This window comes from Frieseomelitta varia, unplaced genomic scaffold, assembly GCF_011392965.1.
Source record: "Frieseomelitta varia isolate USP_RPSP 00005682 unplaced genomic scaffold, Fvar_1.2 scaffold_170, whole genome shotgun sequence".
In the NCBI taxonomy this organism is placed as follows: domain Eukaryota; kingdom Metazoa; phylum Arthropoda; class Insecta; order Hymenoptera; family Apidae; genus Frieseomelitta; species Frieseomelitta varia.
In genome coordinates this window covers 41,030-61,455 of record NW_025109417.1, presented here as the reverse complement: position 1 = coordinate 61,455, position 20,426 = coordinate 41,030, and the positions used below count along the sequence as shown (strand labels likewise).

Genomic DNA, 20,426 nt, shown 5'->3' with positions numbered 1-20,426 from the left:
AGTTTCTCGTTTCTTAATTTTAAGTGAATCAAAGTGTTTCGGTCCTCGATATGCCAAGATCCCTTCACGCAATTACAAACGCGTTCTTAGAGTTCCAAACGGAGGCGAAATGGAAGCCCCGTTCGCGATGAAGATGAATTCTAGAAAATTCTAGCTAGCCTAGTCGAGATCTAAAAATCGGATCGTGAATATTCTAAGTTCTTGGAAAATGTCTAGGATTGTTGTCGTGAACGGTAAACTTTTGCACGTCCTTATTGGTCTCCACCTCCCTCTTTTACACACGCGTTACGATTGCTATTATTATTATTATTATTAATTAATATCACTATCATTATACTATTATTATTATTATTACTATTATATTATCGTCTGTTACGTTGACTCAAGTTCCTTTCAATCAGTCCGTACGAACAAAACGAAAATGAAAAAGAGAAGAAAAAGCAGCTTGTATTATACGTTGTGCGTATATAATACGCATTATTATGTCTTTAACAGTATTTTAATTTTGTTTTGCCACATTTTCTTTTCTCTTTTTTTGTTTTTTCTTTTTTTAAAAACATGTATTATCCAGCATGTAGAAAAAATACACGCAGTATTCTTTCATTTTTTTCTCTGTCATTCTTTTCTTTGTTTCGCCTCTGACCTTCGTTTTTCTCTCTTTGTACCTCCGTCTGTCAGAAGTATCCTTTGTACCAGCACCCTGTGTTATCCCGTGATAAAAAAAAAGTCCTTCAACGTTTGTAATAACGTCTGACGTCGACGAAAAGAAGACAGCTACGTACATATATCGTTACATGTGATTCAAAATGATGGCCGAGTCGTAAAACCATTTTCGGTTAACACGCTGAGAACACCTTGGATTTTTGTACGGTGTTCCATCACAAGAGAAATCGATTTCGATCCTTTTTGACTCTGTTTTTTGGTCACGAGTCGCCGCCGTTTGATATAAGTATAAGAAGACGCATTTGTATGGCTGAAACAAGAGAAAAAAAAAAAAGGAACGGCAAGGAACATTTTTTTGAAAGTATTGTATCTGAATTTAATTATATAATTCTACATCTGAACTGTGCTGTTGCTTTGACAACTCATCAGAATTCCTCCGAGAATGTTGATTTCGACAATTTTTTACCTCTTTAAATGTAAGATTACTTTTCACTCCAGAAATATGATGGAATTTACGCTCAATAACAGGATGTAACTGTGTGTTATAAAAATTATCAATAAAAGATATATCTTGGGTGTAAGAGAACTCGAGGCTATGGCAAGGAAGCTTCGAGCTTCCAGTTTGAAATCTAAATCTAGCGCGTGAATCCGGTTCTTGATGTATTAAAGAGAAAGAAGAAAAAGAAAAACGCAACGAATGCAATGTCTGCAGCATCTCAGCGGCCATTTTGTAACGTGTGTTGGAAAGGATGTTACACACATATTGTTTCTCCGTTCTCATTTTTTACCAAAACTAAGAACATCTGCGACGAATATAGCATGCTAAATGCTGCAGCTGACGCGACGACAACTTCACTATCAGATGTATGAAGATGTGAGTTTGAAACACGAATAAAAGAACGTACACAATAATATCTTCTCCTTTCTTTTTTGATACTTTATCCCTTTTGATATCTCTGATGTAAATCTGATATAAACGGTCGTAATAAAGTCGTTTGATCGTACAACGTTAAATCTTTATTTCGTGAACTCTCGAGTAATTTAAATATCAAGAAAAAAAATGACAAGATTCAAGTAGCAATTACTTTTTAAAATTATGAATGCCCTTTGAAAAACGCACAAAAATATAAAAAGAGTATTTGTGACTCGTAATTATATAAAATTACATCTTACGTACAAGTATAGATACATTGTAATATTGCATTAATGTAAATTAAAGACTTACAATCTAATAGTTTGCAACATCATATCACGTAAGTTGCAGGGCAAGTATTTGTTCGCATAATCCAGAACACTTCCCTTATGAGAAAAAGAGCGATGTATGCGCGTGTAAGTATACACAAATGATCCTTTCCAAAATTGAATACAAAAATAGCAAACAGCAATTAAATAATTGCACTTGGACAGGTTATTTGACAACGTTGTGCATATTCATTATATAAATTTGATATAAAAAATATGGCGAATCTTTGAAGTTTAAAATTTAAGCTCTCGATATATATCAGCGATTCTTCACAGTAAAGTGTTTCTTCTCCAATAGAACACGGCAGAAAAGACACTAATTTCAAGTCTTTAAATAGAATTCTTTCAATCATTCTACGAATTCTATACGCTGCGCCTTCCGTTCCGTTCGAAATATAGAAAATCCTGTAAACACAAAAATATTTGTAATATTAGTAAACTTATCGATATTTGTACAAGTTCTTTTTTTTTTTTTTTTTTTTAACTTACGATAAGAATACAGGCACCAAGCAACACCGCTTTGATCTTAACGTCTAAATCTATAGGAAAACGCAAGCTGAAGTTATCAGCATCCGTGAGAATTTCTCTAGTGAAACCGCCCCATTTCTTTTTAATTTCCCCAACTCTATGTACATCATCCGCGGACCTTATCTGGGAAGAAAAGAAGAAGTTAGAAAATTGAAAGTTAGTCGAGTGATTATATTAATTACTATTATATTAATTACAGTGATTATATTAATGTTTCACCTTAAATCTCACGGTTCCGCAACATCTAAACCATGGTCCCTTTACCCTTAAAACTGTTTTCCCAGACGCATTGCGAATAGAAAACGAAGGCCTGAAGAAACTGCTACAATTTTCTGTTACTGTACCGAGAAGCACTCCTCCCGAATATACCTCCAACACCTGAATGAAAGTAAATTGAAATTTAAGTCGAGTTAAATTAAATCGGGAAAGAATAAAGAATGGTGGCAATTTCAAAATTCAACTTTTTCGCAGTGATTGGAAAAAGACAGTGTAAGTCTAATTTAAGTTTTAAGATCTAAATACACTCGACATATCTCTCTTCTTTTAACGATATCTACACGTTACTATCGACAAGTCTGATTCGAAGAATTCACGAGTATGAAGAATGTGAAGGAAAGTTTAGTCAGCATATTAGCCAGCTTTATCCTTCACAGGTTGTGCAACGTAGATGCTGAGAATCGGTATAGCATTACTGCACTCGATGCACGAATGGAACCTGTTTCTAGTCACGAATGAAAGTTGCAAAATAAGCTTACAATATAATAATTAAAAAAGGAGTTTAAACCACATTCTAATCAAAATTCACGATTAGTAAATTTCAAACATGAAAGTGTTGCAAAGTCACATGTTTTTTTTAAATATAAGAATTTTAAACGAGTAATACATAATACATATGTGAAATAAGAATATGATTTATTACAAGTAATTTATTTTCTTTTGTGGCGACTGCGCGTTCGCAAAATATATCTGTTTAAGAGCTTCATTTGCAACGATTTTCATACGGTGACTGGAAGGACGAAACAACGCGTCCAAAAGCGTCAACGAGCGGTGCTTGGTCAAAGAGTATCGATCGTGACCGGCATTTCTAATGGGCCGAATAACTTTTCGTCGAAGGCAATCCGTCGCAGATGGTGTGCACGTGTGAAGAAAGTTCGCAAGTCGTCGTATGCGCGCCGCATGTTCGAGAAGAAACTCAAGCGAACGTATCTATTGCTCGTGATGAAAAAAGGCAGCTACAGAACATACGATTGATTTACCTATGTACGTGACAAATATGAAATAATAATATTTGAATAATAAAGTAATGAAATAATAATTTTCTGATGTCTGGTCGTTCTTTCGAAATTATATATAAAAAAAAAAAAATGAAATACCTGCATGCAACAAGAACAACAACAGCCCGAACACCTGAACGGTCGTACCATGTGCAGGACCTCCCTCTGATTAGTGTCGACCACGCGAAATTCACAACAGCGTAAAGCACCAAGGCACAATCGCGCGCACGTATCCGATTCCTCCGCAATGTAATATAGTGGCTGACCATTAGCATTCGTTATGTGGTATTTGTTCTCAGTCTCCCATCCAACGACAGCTGCAATTGTTTGATTATTCAATTCACCGACGCATTCAAAATTCGAACTGGTACAGTAAAAAAAAGTACAGCACGTCAGTATTAGAGAATACTAACCTTCCAATATTTCATATTGTTGTTGTATACGCAGGTGATCCAGGGCAATAAGGTATTCCAAACCGAGTGGACAAATCGTATTCGGCGATGACCAGCCATCTGAAACGAAAAACACATTGAACTATCAGATCCACTTTTGTTTCCATGGTTTTTTTTTTCTCTTTAATTATAAAAGTTGGTTGTTCTGATATTTTTTTAAAAAATTCATTCGAACCACTTTTCATTCAGTTATCTTCTTCTCTTTTTTATCGTCGAAACATTCTTCAGGTTTGAAAAAAATATAAAATATGTTATATGATTTTTCACTTCAATTTCACGCAAGAGAATTTCTCATAAAAGACACTTTATGAAAAAGAAAATTGAAGGCATTAATTTTTTTTTCACTTCGGTCTTACGACACAATGTGTAACCAGATTTTAAGAAATTTACAGGTTCACTTTTATCTGACGACGGGCCTGCATAAACTTAAACAATTAGTAGTCAATTTGTGTAACGGAGTCACCTTTTCTCCTCATCCGTAAGGAACCTGGTATAGCCTTTCCTCTTTGATCTATATCTGTTTAATGTGTCTCTGAACAAAGTGCGGAGTCGTCTTCGAATCTGTTGTACCTTTACTCGCCACGAAGCTTCAAAATATTCCGACTCCATCGCTCACACACTCTTTCCACAAACGAAAAGTCTATTATCGATGTACATGTGAAATATTCAGAAGTTGAACTCTTAAATTATTCCCGATAAAAGTTATTTATTTATATTTATTACACGCGTATACTATTCTCACGGTAATAATTTCTTTTTTTTTCTTCACGTTCAAAAGAAATTTAAAACGAACGGGAATTTATTTCATACGTGAAATCGTATTGTGGAATGCCGAAGTATCGGCAGCACTTAATGTACTAATGATCAAGTTTATTCTCCCAAGTTTCTCCTCCTCAGCGAAATGATAAAACTTGTGTACTTTCCTTGGGACAGTTCCTTAGGTCGTTCTGCTTTTTCCCCCGTTATCTTCGTTAGATAAATAAAACAAATGTTCCCCCCCAAGTTAAAACTTTTCCAACTGTTGAATACAATATCTTATAATGATGTGGGTCTTCCCCCTGCGAGCGCCGTTTACTTTTTCTGCGTATTTCTGCGTGTTCTACACGACATTCCACATATTATTTATTTTCATAATAAGACATACAAATAATAAAGATGATAAGATAATGTAATAAAAAGACGAATTAACAATAGAAAAAACACTTGATCAAAAGTGTTACTTGTCAATTTATAATCTTTTTGCTCCTGGTGATTTAAGTTCGTCTCAAAGTACTCCTCTTTTTTTTTTTTTTTTTTTAAATTAATGTCGCTGGGTTATTATAGCTTTGGTAAATCAAATCTCGCAACATTTTCCACGCAAAGAGCAATTGAAAATTTTAGCTCGAAAAGCGCTGACTCTCTGCTACGAAAATAGAATTTTATGCAACGTAATTACAGCCCTTCGTCGACAGTAAATTGTCAATCCGCCGACGCATGTCCGGCTAGACTCGTTGTTCCGTAAATTAGCCAGAACATTATTTAATCTTTACACACCGTTAATTAATCATGAATCACCTTAACACGCGACCATGCCACACAACCGGCATTTCACTATACCACGAACATCATTTCGAAAATGTTCGCTCGCAGGCAAAATAATCTCCTCCTTTTTTCTTGCTAAAGAAATCCTCGCCCATCTTTTATAGACGAAAAATAGAAATTATCGTCGAAATAAATGACTCTTGCAGAGATGGTAATTTCCAACATTTTCAAAAAATCGCTACTTTCATCGCTAACTATTTGTTTTTACGAGACTCTCATTTGATCGATGAAACTGTTTGGAGAAAATAAAAAAAAAAAAAAAAAAAATAGGTACGATCGCATCGAGTAAAAGTATCGCGTTATGATTTAATTTTTATATCAGGGGTACAACGGTTCTAAAGCTCGTATAGCAACACTGTGACCCCAAACTACAAATTCTTACGTTCGAACCAACTCTGAACAACAGCTACCTTGTTACAACATCATCACGAGATAATATTTCACTAACGAGAATCTCAATTTTCTGGGATTTTCATTCAATTTACTTCACTTATTATTAACAACACTTCTAACACTTCGATACAAGTCAGTTAATTAATCTATATTTAACGCGCAACTGCCTTACTATTCGTGAAAATAAAAAATAACTATAGCCGCAGCACTGACATAACAGGAGGAGCGCCGATATTTACGCGATACGATTTTCCGCCGATCATAAACAATATCAGTTGATATAAAATGGCGACACGTGCGATCTACAGATTAGCCACGTATGTAATTGATTTGCGCGGGTACTTCTTAACGCAGGAATTAAAAAAGATTTAGGATTCGATCGAAAGAAACACGGGATAGTATTTGCTGACTGATAAGAGAGCGAAATGAACGGCCGGAACACGAAACTGGATGTCACATCATCCTGCTATACGTGACGCTTCTATCAACGAAGACGACTATTATCTACTTACTGATCGTCACTTGGCAAACAGCGACCGTATCGTACTTCGTTTAGGGGTCTCTCTTCTCTCTTGCTCTCGCGCTTGAATAACATTCGAGAGCGATAAATTCAAAGTCGAATTATTACCTGAACACGGCGGAGAAGTTCTTTTGGAAATATTTGGACAGCCAGAGAAGCACCAGGGAGATCACACTTTACAGTACTACATATTCCACAGTATGGAATTTCGTAGACTTTGCAGATCAGATTTATTCCTCTAATTGTAACTCGATTATAATCCTTTAATTAAAACTTTAACGACTTTCCTCTGTCAATTATTCTTGATGGTTTGAAACATGTTTGAATTAATTTTCTATTAATCTATTTACTATTTATCTACTAATCTATTTAACGCTCTATTAATCTATTAATAAGTCTCTTATCGAGTGTTTCAGAAATAATCTTAATGAAATCTGATAAGAGATGCATGTATCTAACAGATCTAATAAACGAGAATTTTATATCTGCTTGTCAATCAGTTTCTACCGCACCTGACGATTGAATCTTCAAACAATCGAAATTTTTTATTAGTAACAGAAAAACAGCTAAATAAGAGATAAAACAAATTCTAAATAGACTTTACCTTGTGGCGCACCAGATTGTGGTACTGATATTCCATATGATGGCACTCCGGCAGGTGACATTTCAGGTTGCAACATTCCAGGATGAGGCATTCCGAGTTGTGGCATTTCAGGTTGCGGTACTCCAGGTTGAGACAGTGGGAATGCACCAGGTGATGGTGGCGGATACGGTGTAGAATAAGGGGTCGAATTCATTTTCTCTTTTTCTTTCTATTTTTCTCTCCCTCAAATAAATGTTTTTAAAGGTCTGTCTTTCCTGAAATTAGAAAAAAAGGCAATTAGTAAGGCTAATTAAAAGATAATTGAAAAAGATACTATGAAAATTAATTTTTAATTCCTAAAATTTCATTTTTAACAAAAGAAACTACAGAGGTATACATATACGCAATCACATACATACATATAAACATATACACATTACAATTAATTCAAACTTGAGTGACGTATGTAGCATTCTTGTTGTGCAAGTAATTTTATTACATGCATGTGAAAATGTACGCTTTTATATATACATGTAATGAAAAACTTACTGTATGTGAGCTGTACAAGTGATATGTTTTTATGTAAAAAATTAAAAAATCAAAGCATTTCTCCTTAATTTGTTTACTTTTTGTTTCGATATCTAGGTTATGTTTGTATTTCAATCGGTAACGCTGTTCGCGTAACGACCTTTCTTATCAACGGAGCAATTGTACTGGAAATTAGTTACGAAAAAGATCGTACGGTGACGAAACGTTAATCGTATAATACTGTTTATGTTATTGAAATTGTTAGGTCATTGTCCCCTCCTAAAAGGTCGTTGTAACTTACAAGAGAATATGAACTATATGAACTATAGCCGATAAGTATCCATTTTTATATTAATAACAATCCTTTGTCTCTCGATATGTCTATGATCGATAAATTGCATAAATATTATTGTCGGATACTAAATTTAATCATATAGTATAAACTATAAGATAACAAATTCAATTAATAACATGTGTATAACATACATATTTCATGATATTGGCATCTGTTTTTATCTTTTTCGTTATTTTTGTACAGAGGTTAATTAAATATTACTTATCACGTTTTTATTATTTTAATACACTGAATGATTGATAAAATCTGTTACAAGTGATCTTGAGAATTATTAAAAATAATAGTAACACTTTTTTTTGGTATTTTACAGGATGCTACTGTAGCTTCTCAGGATACTACTTAGCTTCTTTGATGATATCCCATGAAAAAAGATTCCAATAAATTGTAAAATTTTAAAAGAGAATTCTGCTATTCCCTCTAATAATTTTCAAAATATTTTGCAATTTTGTAACGTATGCTGTACATTTTTTCAATTACTATTTTTATTCGATCTATTTGAATTAAGTATTTACAGACATAATATATATAACGTAAGATAAATAAAATTCTTACAAATTCTTCTTCAAATTACATCACGATACGAATGCAATGTAATTAAAACGAAAAAAAAGAGAGAAGGAGAAAAATCGGTAAAATGAACATGCAGCAAAATATATAGGTAAAATAATTTATTGCAAATTAAAGAAAAAGAAAATAACACCTTAAACTAGTTTCGATCTCATTGTATGCGCCACTTTTTAACAGCCTTGAATTAGGTTTCATGAGACCTAATAGACGATTTCCTCGTTTGTTGCGAACAGCCTCGATAACTTTTCGTTCGTACGATTTTTTTTTTCAATGCCCCGCGCTTGTAACACGCACTGATTGCGCTTTTCACGGTGAACGAACGACAAGGAATCAAGAACGACAAATTATACGAATTAGTGTTACACGAATGGAGCGAGTCAAGTTTGCTCCAATTAATGACACTGGAAATCAACGATAAGCGTAGCGATAAGTGCACGTGCATTTCAAGAAATATAGGCATTGTTCTGTGTATTCCATACAATGGCAGCTGATTTGGTAATCTTTCCAAATAAATCATTCCATGTGCTTGCTCATATAATTAAAAAACAATCCTAATAATTGAAAACGTTATCAATAGCTTACGATCCACTTATTTATTGCACATGACAAACGTTCACAACACATTTGTAATGTAAAAATGTATTAGCGCGCGTTATCATTTTCTTTTAAACAAAATCTATTTATTATCCATTTCAGATTGTTACATTTCAATTTTAATAAAGTTATATCCATCAAATTGTTATATCGTTTTCGTTCATTAGACTTTCTAATAAAGAATATGAGATAAAATTCTAGTACGAAGGAGATTTCCCGAAAGATCAATGAAAACTAGCCTTAATGACTAATTATCGCCATTCGTCACTAAATACTACGTAAAGTGATGCATTGTTCAGTTATGTACACTTTCATCGGATGATGTCATCGTGTCTCACGTGTGTCTGCGTCGCATACCACAAGGTCGTTAGTGTCTGTTGGAATGGCGTATATCTACACGAGGATATACACTAATACAAAAGAAATAGCAGGCCTCTTTAAACCGCAAGATATGGTAACAACATGCGCTTCCGGTTTTTGAGAAAAGCCCTTTGATGGTAGAAAACAAAACGTGAACTTACATGTAGCTTCTCGTTATCTTTCTCTGTCTCTCACTCTCTCTCTCTCTCTCTCTCTCTCCCTCCCTACCTCTCTCGTTTCTTTTTTTTCGAACACTATCCAAAAGAAAGGGAATTACTCAATAAAAACATGCGAAGAAACGAGCTCAGTAAAAAACTCTGAATTTTCCTGTTACGTACATCTCTTTAGGTTTTATTTCTATCGATCTATTTTTGAAAATTCGTGTATTTACGCAGCGTTCTCATGTAAATAGAAAGACTTTGTACAGACGAATGAAAGGATTGCGTTTTTTGTTGCTCAATTACGCAGTACGATCGACTGGCTGCGAAAATAGCAATTAACATTGCAAATATTATCAACACAGAATGACTCGTATTCCGTGAATCATTCAACGAACTCGGTATCACGGTGTCTTTATTTAACCATTACATCCAACATAAATCGGATGGACTTTAATAAACGATCAAACTTAAGCTAATGTAAACAACGATTATTCACGAACGTATCTGGAATTTGTTGTTATTAACAGTACTCTTACTTTACCTTGTGGAAAGAACAATTTCGTCGTCACAACATTTATTAGAAAGCAAAAATGAAAAGGAACAAAGAAAGAGGAGAAAGAATAAGAATGATTTCGAGTCGAACAGAATTTCACGGAATGTTTGATAATATTAATAAAACTTACTAAGTGGTTGGGAGTTCGTGGCTTTTGAGAGATCGTGGATAGCGCTGTCTAGAAGATAAGAGAATGACACTTGCATCCGGTAAAGGGAGTTTCCGTGATTCCTCTCTTACTATTTTCCTTCTTGTGTACGATTGTACACAAAGAAAGAGCGAACGTCAGTCAGCACGTCCAGCGCTCTGATTCGCCACGACTTTTCCAACACTCGGCTCGTGTTCACCAATCGCGAAGCAGTTGCGACCGTGTCACAACGGAGAGATGCCGGAAAATTTGGAAACAGGTCTTAAAACAGGATTTTTCAGTCCGTGCGAGATAAGTTTCGGAAAGATATATATCGAGTGGACGTAAACTAGTCGTAGGTTGAAGCGGATAGGGACAGTGCCCCGATGTTCGGCGCAGGAGGTACGAAAAGAAAATCTAAGTGTGATAAGATGGCGTCACGCACGTCAGATCTGGGGAAGAAGTGAGGGGCAGAGGAAAGACAGGAAGGAGGCAGGCCAGGCGAACGTCGCCAGGGGACTGCGGTGTGACAGAGAGTGTTCATACGGGTGCTGTCATGTCTTCTTCGAACCTTAAGAACGGCTACGTTACGATCACGGTAAAACATTGTGCACGATTCACCGTTCAGTAACATCATCAATGCCTTTGTTCGGCGATAAGTATCGTTCTAGCTCTAACGCGATCGTTTCAACGAATACGATACGAAGGAGACGGAGTTAATATAAGCGGCAGTCAATTTTCGTGGTGTTCGAGAAAGAACAAACGTGCAACGATAATCAGCTAGGCTGCTCGAGAGAGAGAAAGAACCTTCCTCTCGGTCCTGGACACGTTGAGGAGGAGGAGGAGGAGGAGCCGGTGGAGACGGAGGCGAACTGCCAAAGAGATGCGCGAGTTCAAGGTAGTCGTCCTCGGCTCGGGCGGGGTAGGCAAGAGTGCACTTACCGTGCAATTTGTTTCGGGATGTTTCATGGAGAAATACGATCCGACGATCGAAGACTTTTATCGGAAGGAGATCGAAGTGGACAACTCGCCGTGTGTACTCGAAATCCTCGACACCGCCGGCACCGAACAATTCGCGAGTATGCGCGATCTATACATAAAGAACGGCCAGGGATTCGTCGTAGTTTACAGTCTGACGAATCATCAGACTTTCCAGGATATCAAAGCGATGAAGGAATTGATAACGCGCGTCAAAGGTACCGAGAGAGTGCCCGTATTACTGGTCGCCAACAAGCTCGATCTCGAGCATCAACGCGAAGTAGATACCGCCGAGGGGAACGCTCTGGCGCAACTCTGGGGATGCCCGTTCGTCGAGGCATCCGCGAAACACCGCACGAACGTGAACGACGTGTTCGCGGAGATTGTACGCGAGATGAACGTCAGCCCTGAGAAAGAGAAGAAAAGCTACTGTTGTTGCAGCATCCTCTAATAATTAATCAAAATCCTGAACCGTGGGTTAACCAAGCCACGTTAGGTAAAGGAAATCCATATAATGGCTGGATCGCAGTACACTTGGTGAAACTTTCGTTCATCCAGTGCTTAGGCGTTCTCTCTCTCTCTCCCTCTCTCTTAAGCTCAACTCTTGGGCTTGTGCTGTGAATTCGCCAATCTGTAAGACTAATACTATGATCATAAACGCCTGGATTCTTGTGAATTTGAAATACGTCAAAGACTCATGCCGTCTCTTGGTTCTTTTTCTATTGGAAGATCATAGCCTGCTGTTTGGCTGGCTGTTAAATATTTTAATATACATGGATAGTATTATGTGTAATATTATTGTAATATATAATAGTAGATATAAGTGGGCAATGAAAAGAGGTAACTCCGTCAGCAAAGGACCAATACTCTGAGAGAGAAAAAATAAGGAAAGGAAATAGCAAAATGAAATAGGAAAGGACAGATAATGTCAAGGGTGATAATAGAACTGCCCTGCAGTAGTTGTTACTTGTTAACAGCGAAACCAAACTTGATATGTCTAGCTTTCTGCTCAATCTAAAAAATACACCCATTGCGTATTTGTTTCAGTCTGTAAATCTCTATTCGCAGGTTAGATGCTGATTAAACAAAGCATCCAAAGCTATTTGCAGATATTGAAGGAATCACTGTGGTGGTCAGTTATTTGAAATAACGAAAAAAATCGGAAATATTCAAATGTTGTTTACAATGTACAGTCAAGAATTGAGAAGAAGATAGATTGCTTAGATACATTGTGCAATGATTTCCATTAACGATATGTTACCTGTGCTCAATTGTCAGAGGCTGCGGTAAAGAATACATTGTATAGAGGGCTTGAATGGTATGTCGTTAATGGTATTGGTATTGATTGTACAGTTCTAATGGTAGAAATACATTTTATTGAGATGAACATGGAGTATTGAAATTGTTGCTAATGAGTAGAATTTTATATTCGAGACCAGGATATTCAGATAGTTGTGTTCTCATCGGCTTTCAATATGACTCCATTGCATACCAGATATTGTATGTATTCTTATATTTGAATAAGAATTACCTTCATCAGACTGAGAATTCAAAACTTAGCATCCAGTGCTTTTAATCAACCAAGGCATGAAATGGAAAGGAATAAAAAGGAAAAGGAAGAAAGGAGATTGCAGTAATATTACAGAAGAACATTAGTGCATAACGTCAATCATAAACATAATTATAGGATTTATGTGGTAAAATGTGTATAACAGAAACAGAGATACAAGATCTTTATACAATTCCAAAAAGTTTTATAACCAATTTAAAAAAAAAAAAAAGAAATAAAAGAAGAAACCAGCAAGAGGATGTAAGACTTTGAAATGTGTTTTTTCACGAAGGCTTGCTGGTACATTGATCCCTTCAACTGCAAAATACATATGTGGTACTCATAATAATCAATATATCCATTGCTTTCTATGAACGAAAAATCTCCTTTCGAACTGTTATTGAGTTCGTGAATGTAAACAAATAGATATAACGAAAAAGAAAAAAAAAAAAGAAGCAATGGACTCCCTTATAAGTAGTAGTAGGTCGTGTGTAATTTTTCTCGTGTGATCAAAAAAAAAATCATATTATCCAATGTTAAAAACCGCTTTTATACCATAACAGTCATTACATTAGCTCGATATGTTATTACTTAACGCCACACCATCGAAGTCATTACTTTCCGTGTGATTGTTGCATAACGTACCTTAACAAAAAAGCAAACAAAAAATAATGAAGGTTGTTCAATCGGTTATCTTCTATTTTTTCTTTTTTTTTTTTTTTTTCACAAATTTTAACTGAAGGATGTTAAATTCTGATTTTATGAAAACGAAAACGAAGAAGGAAAACAAAATAAAATATGTATTTATAGTTTGTATAATATCTACTTGTTCGTCTCAATTATCTGTTTTTTGGATCAGTTGCGAATGTTAAATTGTACACGATCGACAGCGTTCTCCCGTGCTTGAACGTATCGAAGGACCGCGATGTTGAACTGAAAAGTTTCAAACGAACTGATGTACAGTATTTCTATCATTGGTAGTTAGAAAAGAAAAAAAAGCGAGTCCAACGATATAGAATTCTTGGGAAGAGTTATCGATCGTACACTTAATTCGTTCTCTCCAATTGTCGGTGCACTTTTAGAAATGTCGTTTCGTAGCGAATATGCGGGGCTGGGTGTTTTCTTTTGTTTCTGCCACAAAGCATTTAATTTTATTAGTTTACGCTATTTGGAAATTTCTCTTTTATAATTTTTCTCATATTTCGTTTAATTGTGCGTTTCATTAGATAATTATATAAGTTTAAATGATTATTTGTTACTTTATATTTTTTATTCTCATTCCAAAATATTAGTATTTATATAATCTGATATGATAAAAACCATTGTACATCATATATATATATATATATATATATGTATTAGAGAAACGAAGTACTCGATTATATGCGGGGAGAATTCAAAGTACGGTAGCCTCGCGTATTCGTCTAATGAAGGGTGCTAATACGTTTTGTCAGTTTATAAAATTGGTGAAGCGTATACCGACGTAGCGAATCGGGCCATCTGACATTTCATTACTATACTCGAATAATATAAACACAGGCAAGGAGGAAAAAATGCGGAAAGAATGAACGGCGGGCAGGGGGGAGGGGAAGCAACACAGATATAATTATTCGTATCTTCTATTTTATCACTCGGAAAATTCATAGTCTCGCTGTGATCCTGTAGATTATAACCGCAGTTTTTCTATTAAAAGGCGACGATAATAACCGCGTATAGAAGCCTTTCAACGGCGAATCAAAGGGCCTCTTTGTGAAACGTGTAATCGCTCTCGCTCTATTATCGTTACGTTTTTTCGCTCTCCTGCGTTTTTTGTGCTTCGCGAAAACCATAGATCGGCGAAAAGAATAATAATAAAAAAAAAAATAAAAAAAAAAAGGAAAGGAAAAGAAACGAAAAAAAAGGAGGAGAAATGGTAGAGTGAGGGGTTGAACACGGGGTGGGGAGAGGGGAGGGAGAGAGGAAAAAGTAAATGACGCTCATTGACTGCCCGCGGGATAGCTTTCTAAGTACATATTATGTACACAACTAAATGCATGAGAAAAACGGAATAAAGAAAAAAAGTTTCTATATTTATATCGCTTCTGAATGTAACGCACACGTTTCCCCGGCGCGGGATCGCGTTTTAAGAATATTTTTCTAAAGAGTGCGCTGAAGACTTTTTGTACACAAGAGAAAAGAAAACGAAAAGAAACTCAAAAATATAGAAAAATGCAAAAAAAAAAAAAAGAAAAAGGAAATGAAGTAATGATAATGATAAACGAACTGTCCTTTTACTTGGAAAGCTATCAAGCATTGAGAAAATATTAGAAGAAAAAAAAAAATCGAGCTTCGTCTGAGTGAGCATATCAAGTGTCAAGGACCAGGTGACGTTTCGTTTTCTTCCTTGTTTCTTGGCTAGCAAATTCTTTTTAGTATTATCTCTTTTTTTTAAATTTTCTTTTTTTTTTTTCTATAACGTGAAAGAAAAAGATTTAAGGGAAAGAAAGCACAAGAATTCACCACCTACAAAAAAAAAAAAACGATTCGCATACGATTTTATAATTAGATATAAATAAATGAATAAATAAATAAATGATATAAATATAAATATATATAAATATATATATATATACATACAATATATATGTATACATGCAGATTTGTTACGCAACTGGGTCACATTAATTCGAGAAACACCACGATTTAGATGTATATCGGCCTTTCAGTACTACCTGCGTATGATATTGAGTACGAAATACGTTATATTTTTTACAATGTGAAGAATCTGTAAATATTATAGCGTCGAATTATATAATAATAATAATATTAATAATTAATAATAATATTAATATTAATGGAGGAAAAAAATGAACAAATACTGATCTGACATTCGAAAAGACAACAATGAGAATGGCTTACAGTAAAAAAATGTGCATTTCATTGACAAACGATGACGTTCGCGAGATATAGTTATGTTTCTTTGTTGTTTTAGCCCGTCTTTCTTTGGTTTGTTATTCTTTGATCGGATTAGCTATACATTCGAGCGATATCACTTGGGTAGACAAGAAACAGATACTCGATAACAACACACATCCGCAAAAATTGTTTGCTGGTATTTTCAATATTTTTCTCCATCGCGTTTGTTAATCACGTCGATGAAAAGAAAGGGAAATAGGCGAAAACAGAACGTGCATTATTTTTTACTAGTAATGAAAGGAAAAAAAGAAGAATAAAAACGTAAGAGCATGTGACATTCGTGTATTTCCCCGTTTTAAAATGCGATTGAAAATAAACAAGTATCTTTTCTTTCTTCTTTTATGTAACAAAGTATTCTCATTCTTGATTTAATTTTCACTTGTCGAACTTCTGCTTTCAGTTATTAAACGTTATATTGTATTCTGTTTATATTACCAGCATAAGAATCTAGTCACTATAGAAATCTTGTAACTCAATGACATGGAAAAAGTTGTAAGAAAGTACGGTTATAAGTTGGAGAAAATAATGGCTTTATTGTGAGAGGGATGACTGTACTATCCTATTGTCTAATTAATTATTTTATACCGAAATTATTTTAAATACTAATTTTCTTGTCTAGTGTAGAAGGAATGTAGCATGGATTTAATATTTGTAGATTAAAGATAGAAATCGTAATTTAATTTCAAAGACAATAGGCTGTTACAGCAATTTTGTATCATATACCAAATTTTTTCCATGAAAGCATTGAGACTATCCAGATGAAGCTACCCACTTGATTTTTGCCTGACTCAATACTGGTGCACATTTTTTCTTTGTATGCAATTTTTTTCACATTTTTTTATTACTAACCATTGTACTGGCATTTTGGAAATATCGCACAAATATAATATAGAATAAAAACAAGCAACAACTTGGTACTGATTATAGAAAATCCTCTGCAATGTGAAAATGAATGGAAGTTTTAACTACATGTAAATTATGTCTGTTTTTACAAAGATTGAAAATACGTGCAAAATATTTCGATTAATTTTAAATTTGTAAAATTTTTAATAAATTCTTTTACATAAAGAAGTCGGTAGTAGAATAATCAAAGTGGAAATTTATTGATATCATAATAATATCTAATACCTATTTGCGTGAAATCTTTTTTGTTATTTATTATAGAAATAATTTTTTAAATATTTTATAATTCAGTAAAGATTTAATTTCATTCGAAAAAGAAAAAAATTGATTGTGTAACAAATTAATGGTAAGTATATATGTAGTTAATTATACTAATTTTAATATTATAGACTATTATATACTACAAATGATGAAGTGTATCTACTATCTATAAAAGATCAGTCAGGCTGTTTGTTGCTCTATTCAAGTTATTTAAGTTTTTAAACTTAAAATATTCATGGATTAATCATCAATTGAATTTAACAGAAAATGTTTGTCGCTTACTTTCATTTTTATTTCTCATTTAAAATGTATTTTCGTAATTACGGGCAATTAATTTGAGGTAAATACTTCATCCATTCTTCTAATACATTCATAAGCTTCTGTTGGAGGTACTTTCACACAAGCAGAAATTACTTCGTGAGTTATATAAAAATTTGAGACTTTTAGAGAATGAGATATTTCACATGTTTCTTCACTATGTTCATTACACTTACTGTATTCAAAACACTCATCAGCGAAATGGTGAAAAGTGTTCAAAACATCTTGCAGAAAATTTACAAAATCATTGTCTTCTGTGTGGTTATCGCAACGTGTAAGATGAGTAGTGAATAAATTCACATAAGGGCTATGTTTTATGCTTTCGTTAAGTTGATTGATATTTTTAATTAATAATTGGCATACTTTCTCGTGGTTTTTCATTCCTTCGAGGGATACAAACGTCCAACAGAAACGAATAAAAGATTTAAATAAATATACAAATAAATTGTTTCCACCGACGGATGAATATTCCAGAGATAAACAACACGCTTCCATCGTCAAACGTAGAAAATTATCAAACGCATCGATTTCATCGTTCCATCCAAAAACGAACCAATAAATTATGGTAAGTTCCGAACCTAATCTTTGATATTCTTCTTCGGTTGAACGAATGATTAAATGGCGCAGAAAATCTTCTCTTTGTAAACTTAAATCGGAGCAATAATGTCGTAATTTTTCTGAAGCTTTTGAATCTTCTTTCAGTCTGTTCAGTACAACAAAACAACGTCTCTCATAATCTTCTATTATATCAATTATACTAACACCTTTCTGCATTAAATGCCAAAGAGAAGCGAAATATAATTTGTCTATTGGTTCAATGATAGGTTCAATTCCATTCATTATCTCCTTCTTTAGTGAGACAGAAAAGTTTTCATTTTCCAAGAAATATGACAATATCCTTGTTATCCAAGAAAATACTTCGCTACTCGCATATTTGTCGATACTTGTATTTTTTCGAAGAAACGACATTCTTCTTGCGAGAATTATTATTAAATCTTTAATATTTGTATTTTTGGTACATTTCACTTGTAATTTGTGAATACTATTGAGAATTACATTTATGTTTGATACGTTAAAGGTGTCTTCTCTTAAGTATGGTATATAAACGTTATTTATCAAATCATGCACTTCAATTACAGAATTGTCTAACATGACATTCACCAGGTTCATAAACTTCTTAGCATTCCATTCTGTGTTTTCCATACAAATGATCCTTAACATACTTGTTAATAGCACTTGATTATCACCTTCTCTTATTTGCATAAATGGTGATAGTAAAAGCAAATCATTAGGAGAAATCATGATATTTCTATAATCAGGATGACCAATAGTGATTTTCAAAAGTACCGTCAATACCATTTTAGGATTTTTCAAAAGAAACAATAAGATTGTTTTTAAATTCGTAAAAGTTTGTAGACTATTTCGCATAATGAACTCGTGAAATGCTGCATCCGTATTTGGAGATTCTAAATAATTTTTACCATCAAATTTAGTTAAATACATCATTATAATTTCGTACATATCTGATATACTTTGACACGACAATATCTTTATAACTAAATCATAAGTAAATTCTTTTGAATCTTCCTCTGTTGATTGCTGAAGGATAAAAGTAAGATATTCTAGCAATGTTAAACAGTCTTCTTTTTCTAACAATGATCCATTGTCATAAATGAAATCAAGTATCGTGCGGTCCCATTCTTTGTACCTAGATAATAATTGTTTCATGAGCTCCTTTTTACCATTGGATATAGCGGAACAGAGTTCCGATAAATCTAAAATAAAGCTCGATTGTTTAGGATCTGATTTACATGACAATTGTTGTAAACATTCTATCAAATGTGCGTTTTCAGAAAATTTTTTATCATTGGATAAAAAATCTATGAAATAATAACATTCAATTCCAATAGAACGTTGTAGAGAAATCATATTGTTTTCTTGATCATTCAACTCTGCCCAGCTTAAGTAAATATTGCAATCAACTTCTTTGATTTTAATTAATAATAAGTCCATTAATTTTTGATTTAATGTTGACATAGTATTCTCTATCAATGTATTTTCACATTTTACACATTCTTCTTTTCCAAACGTAATACTGTATAATTTTTCAAGATCCGTAGAAATCAATATCTTTTCATTTTTGGTCTCCAAACATTTTTTTGTTGTACAAATTAATTTTTTTAACATGATACCATGTCGTTCGTATTTCTTCAAGTCTGATACTTCTATCAAATAAGGTAACTTAGGATTTGTTAATAATAGTAAGAATTCTTCAAAACTTATCAATAAATTTTGTATGCTTTCTTCCACATTTTTGGACTGTATACTAAATTCTTTTAAATGTAGAAACTTGGTATATATGGTCGGTATTAGTTGAAATATGCATTGAATTGATCTTTGAAAAGATAATTTGTCTATGCATTTTGTAATTATGTTTACTATTTCTATGCATAGGTCTAATGGCATATATAAAAGAGATTCAATTAAAATCTTCTCATACTCAAGATTCCATAATATTTGTATAAGCAAATATGGAGATAAAGGTGGACACATATCAACTAAGTGACCACTAACAATATCTTCTGCCAAACGTTCTTGATTCTCGAAATTAGTATTTAATAATAAGTATTTATATGATTGTGTACATTTTTCATCATTTACCGAAGCTTTTTCTTTTACAGGTATATCATAATTTTTAAATATATTGTTTATTGATTCACATATGTCCTCAATATGAGTATTATTCTCTGCTGTTATGCAAGATGTAAGAAATTTCAATTCTCCACATTCTTGACTCTTCTTCATTAGATACGTTTGAATCTTTTTGTAAAATTTGTCCATTGTTGGTATAATTAATTGAAATTATACACTTATGAGATCCTTCACTTGTACAAAAATTTCTGAAAATTTAATACAATTATTATGTTACATATATAAATTCTTAAATAAATCTAAATTTAATATACATAAATAGTTATGAT

The 20,426-nt window shown here is 33.6% G+C and overlaps 3 protein-coding genes across 4 annotated transcripts; 1 reads left to right on the top strand and 2 right to left on the bottom strand.

The window, feature by feature from the left end:
* Window positions 1-647: 647 nt before the first annotated feature.
* LOC122538651 (phospholipid scramblase 1-like) lies at window positions 648-11,477 on the bottom strand. 2 transcript variants are annotated; one of them, XM_043672905.1, is made up of 9 exons: window positions 11,469-11,477; window positions 10,485-10,593; window positions 9,802-10,121; window positions 7,258-7,511; window positions 4,121-4,219; window positions 3,807-4,024; window positions 2,653-2,811; window positions 2,395-2,556; window positions 648-2,310 (listed from the first exon to the last, which is right to left on the bottom strand). In XM_043672905.1, exons 4-9 carry the CDS (start codon window positions 7,448-7,450, stop codon window positions 2,269-2,271), a joined length of 873 nt encoding a protein of 290 aa, XP_043528840.1. In that variant the 5' UTR covers window positions 7,451-7,511; window positions 9,802-10,121; window positions 10,485-10,593; window positions 11,469-11,477; the 3' UTR covers window positions 648-2,268. The 2 variants fall into 2 exon arrangements, with proteins under 2 accessions (XP_043528840.1, XP_043528841.1); XM_043672906.1 differs by lacking the exons at window positions 9,802-10,121; window positions 10,485-10,593; window positions 11,469-11,477 and adding an exon at window positions 7,786-7,952.
* Window positions 10,638-16,870, top strand: LOC122538653 (ras-related protein Rap-2a). Its single transcript, XM_043672908.1, has one exon. It carries the CDS (start codon window positions 11,365-11,367, stop codon window positions 11,908-11,910), a length of 546 nt encoding a protein of 181 aa, XP_043528843.1. The 5' UTR covers window positions 10,638-11,364; the 3' UTR covers window positions 11,911-16,870.
* A 525-nt stretch (window positions 16,871-17,395) lies between these two features.
* Window positions 17,396-20,294, bottom strand: LOC122538645. Its single transcript, XM_043672896.1, has one exon. It carries the CDS (start codon window positions 20,284-20,286, stop codon window positions 17,458-17,460), a length of 2,829 nt encoding a protein of 942 aa, XP_043528831.1. The 5' UTR covers window positions 20,287-20,294; the 3' UTR covers window positions 17,396-17,457.
* Window positions 20,295-20,426: the final 132 nt, after the last annotated feature.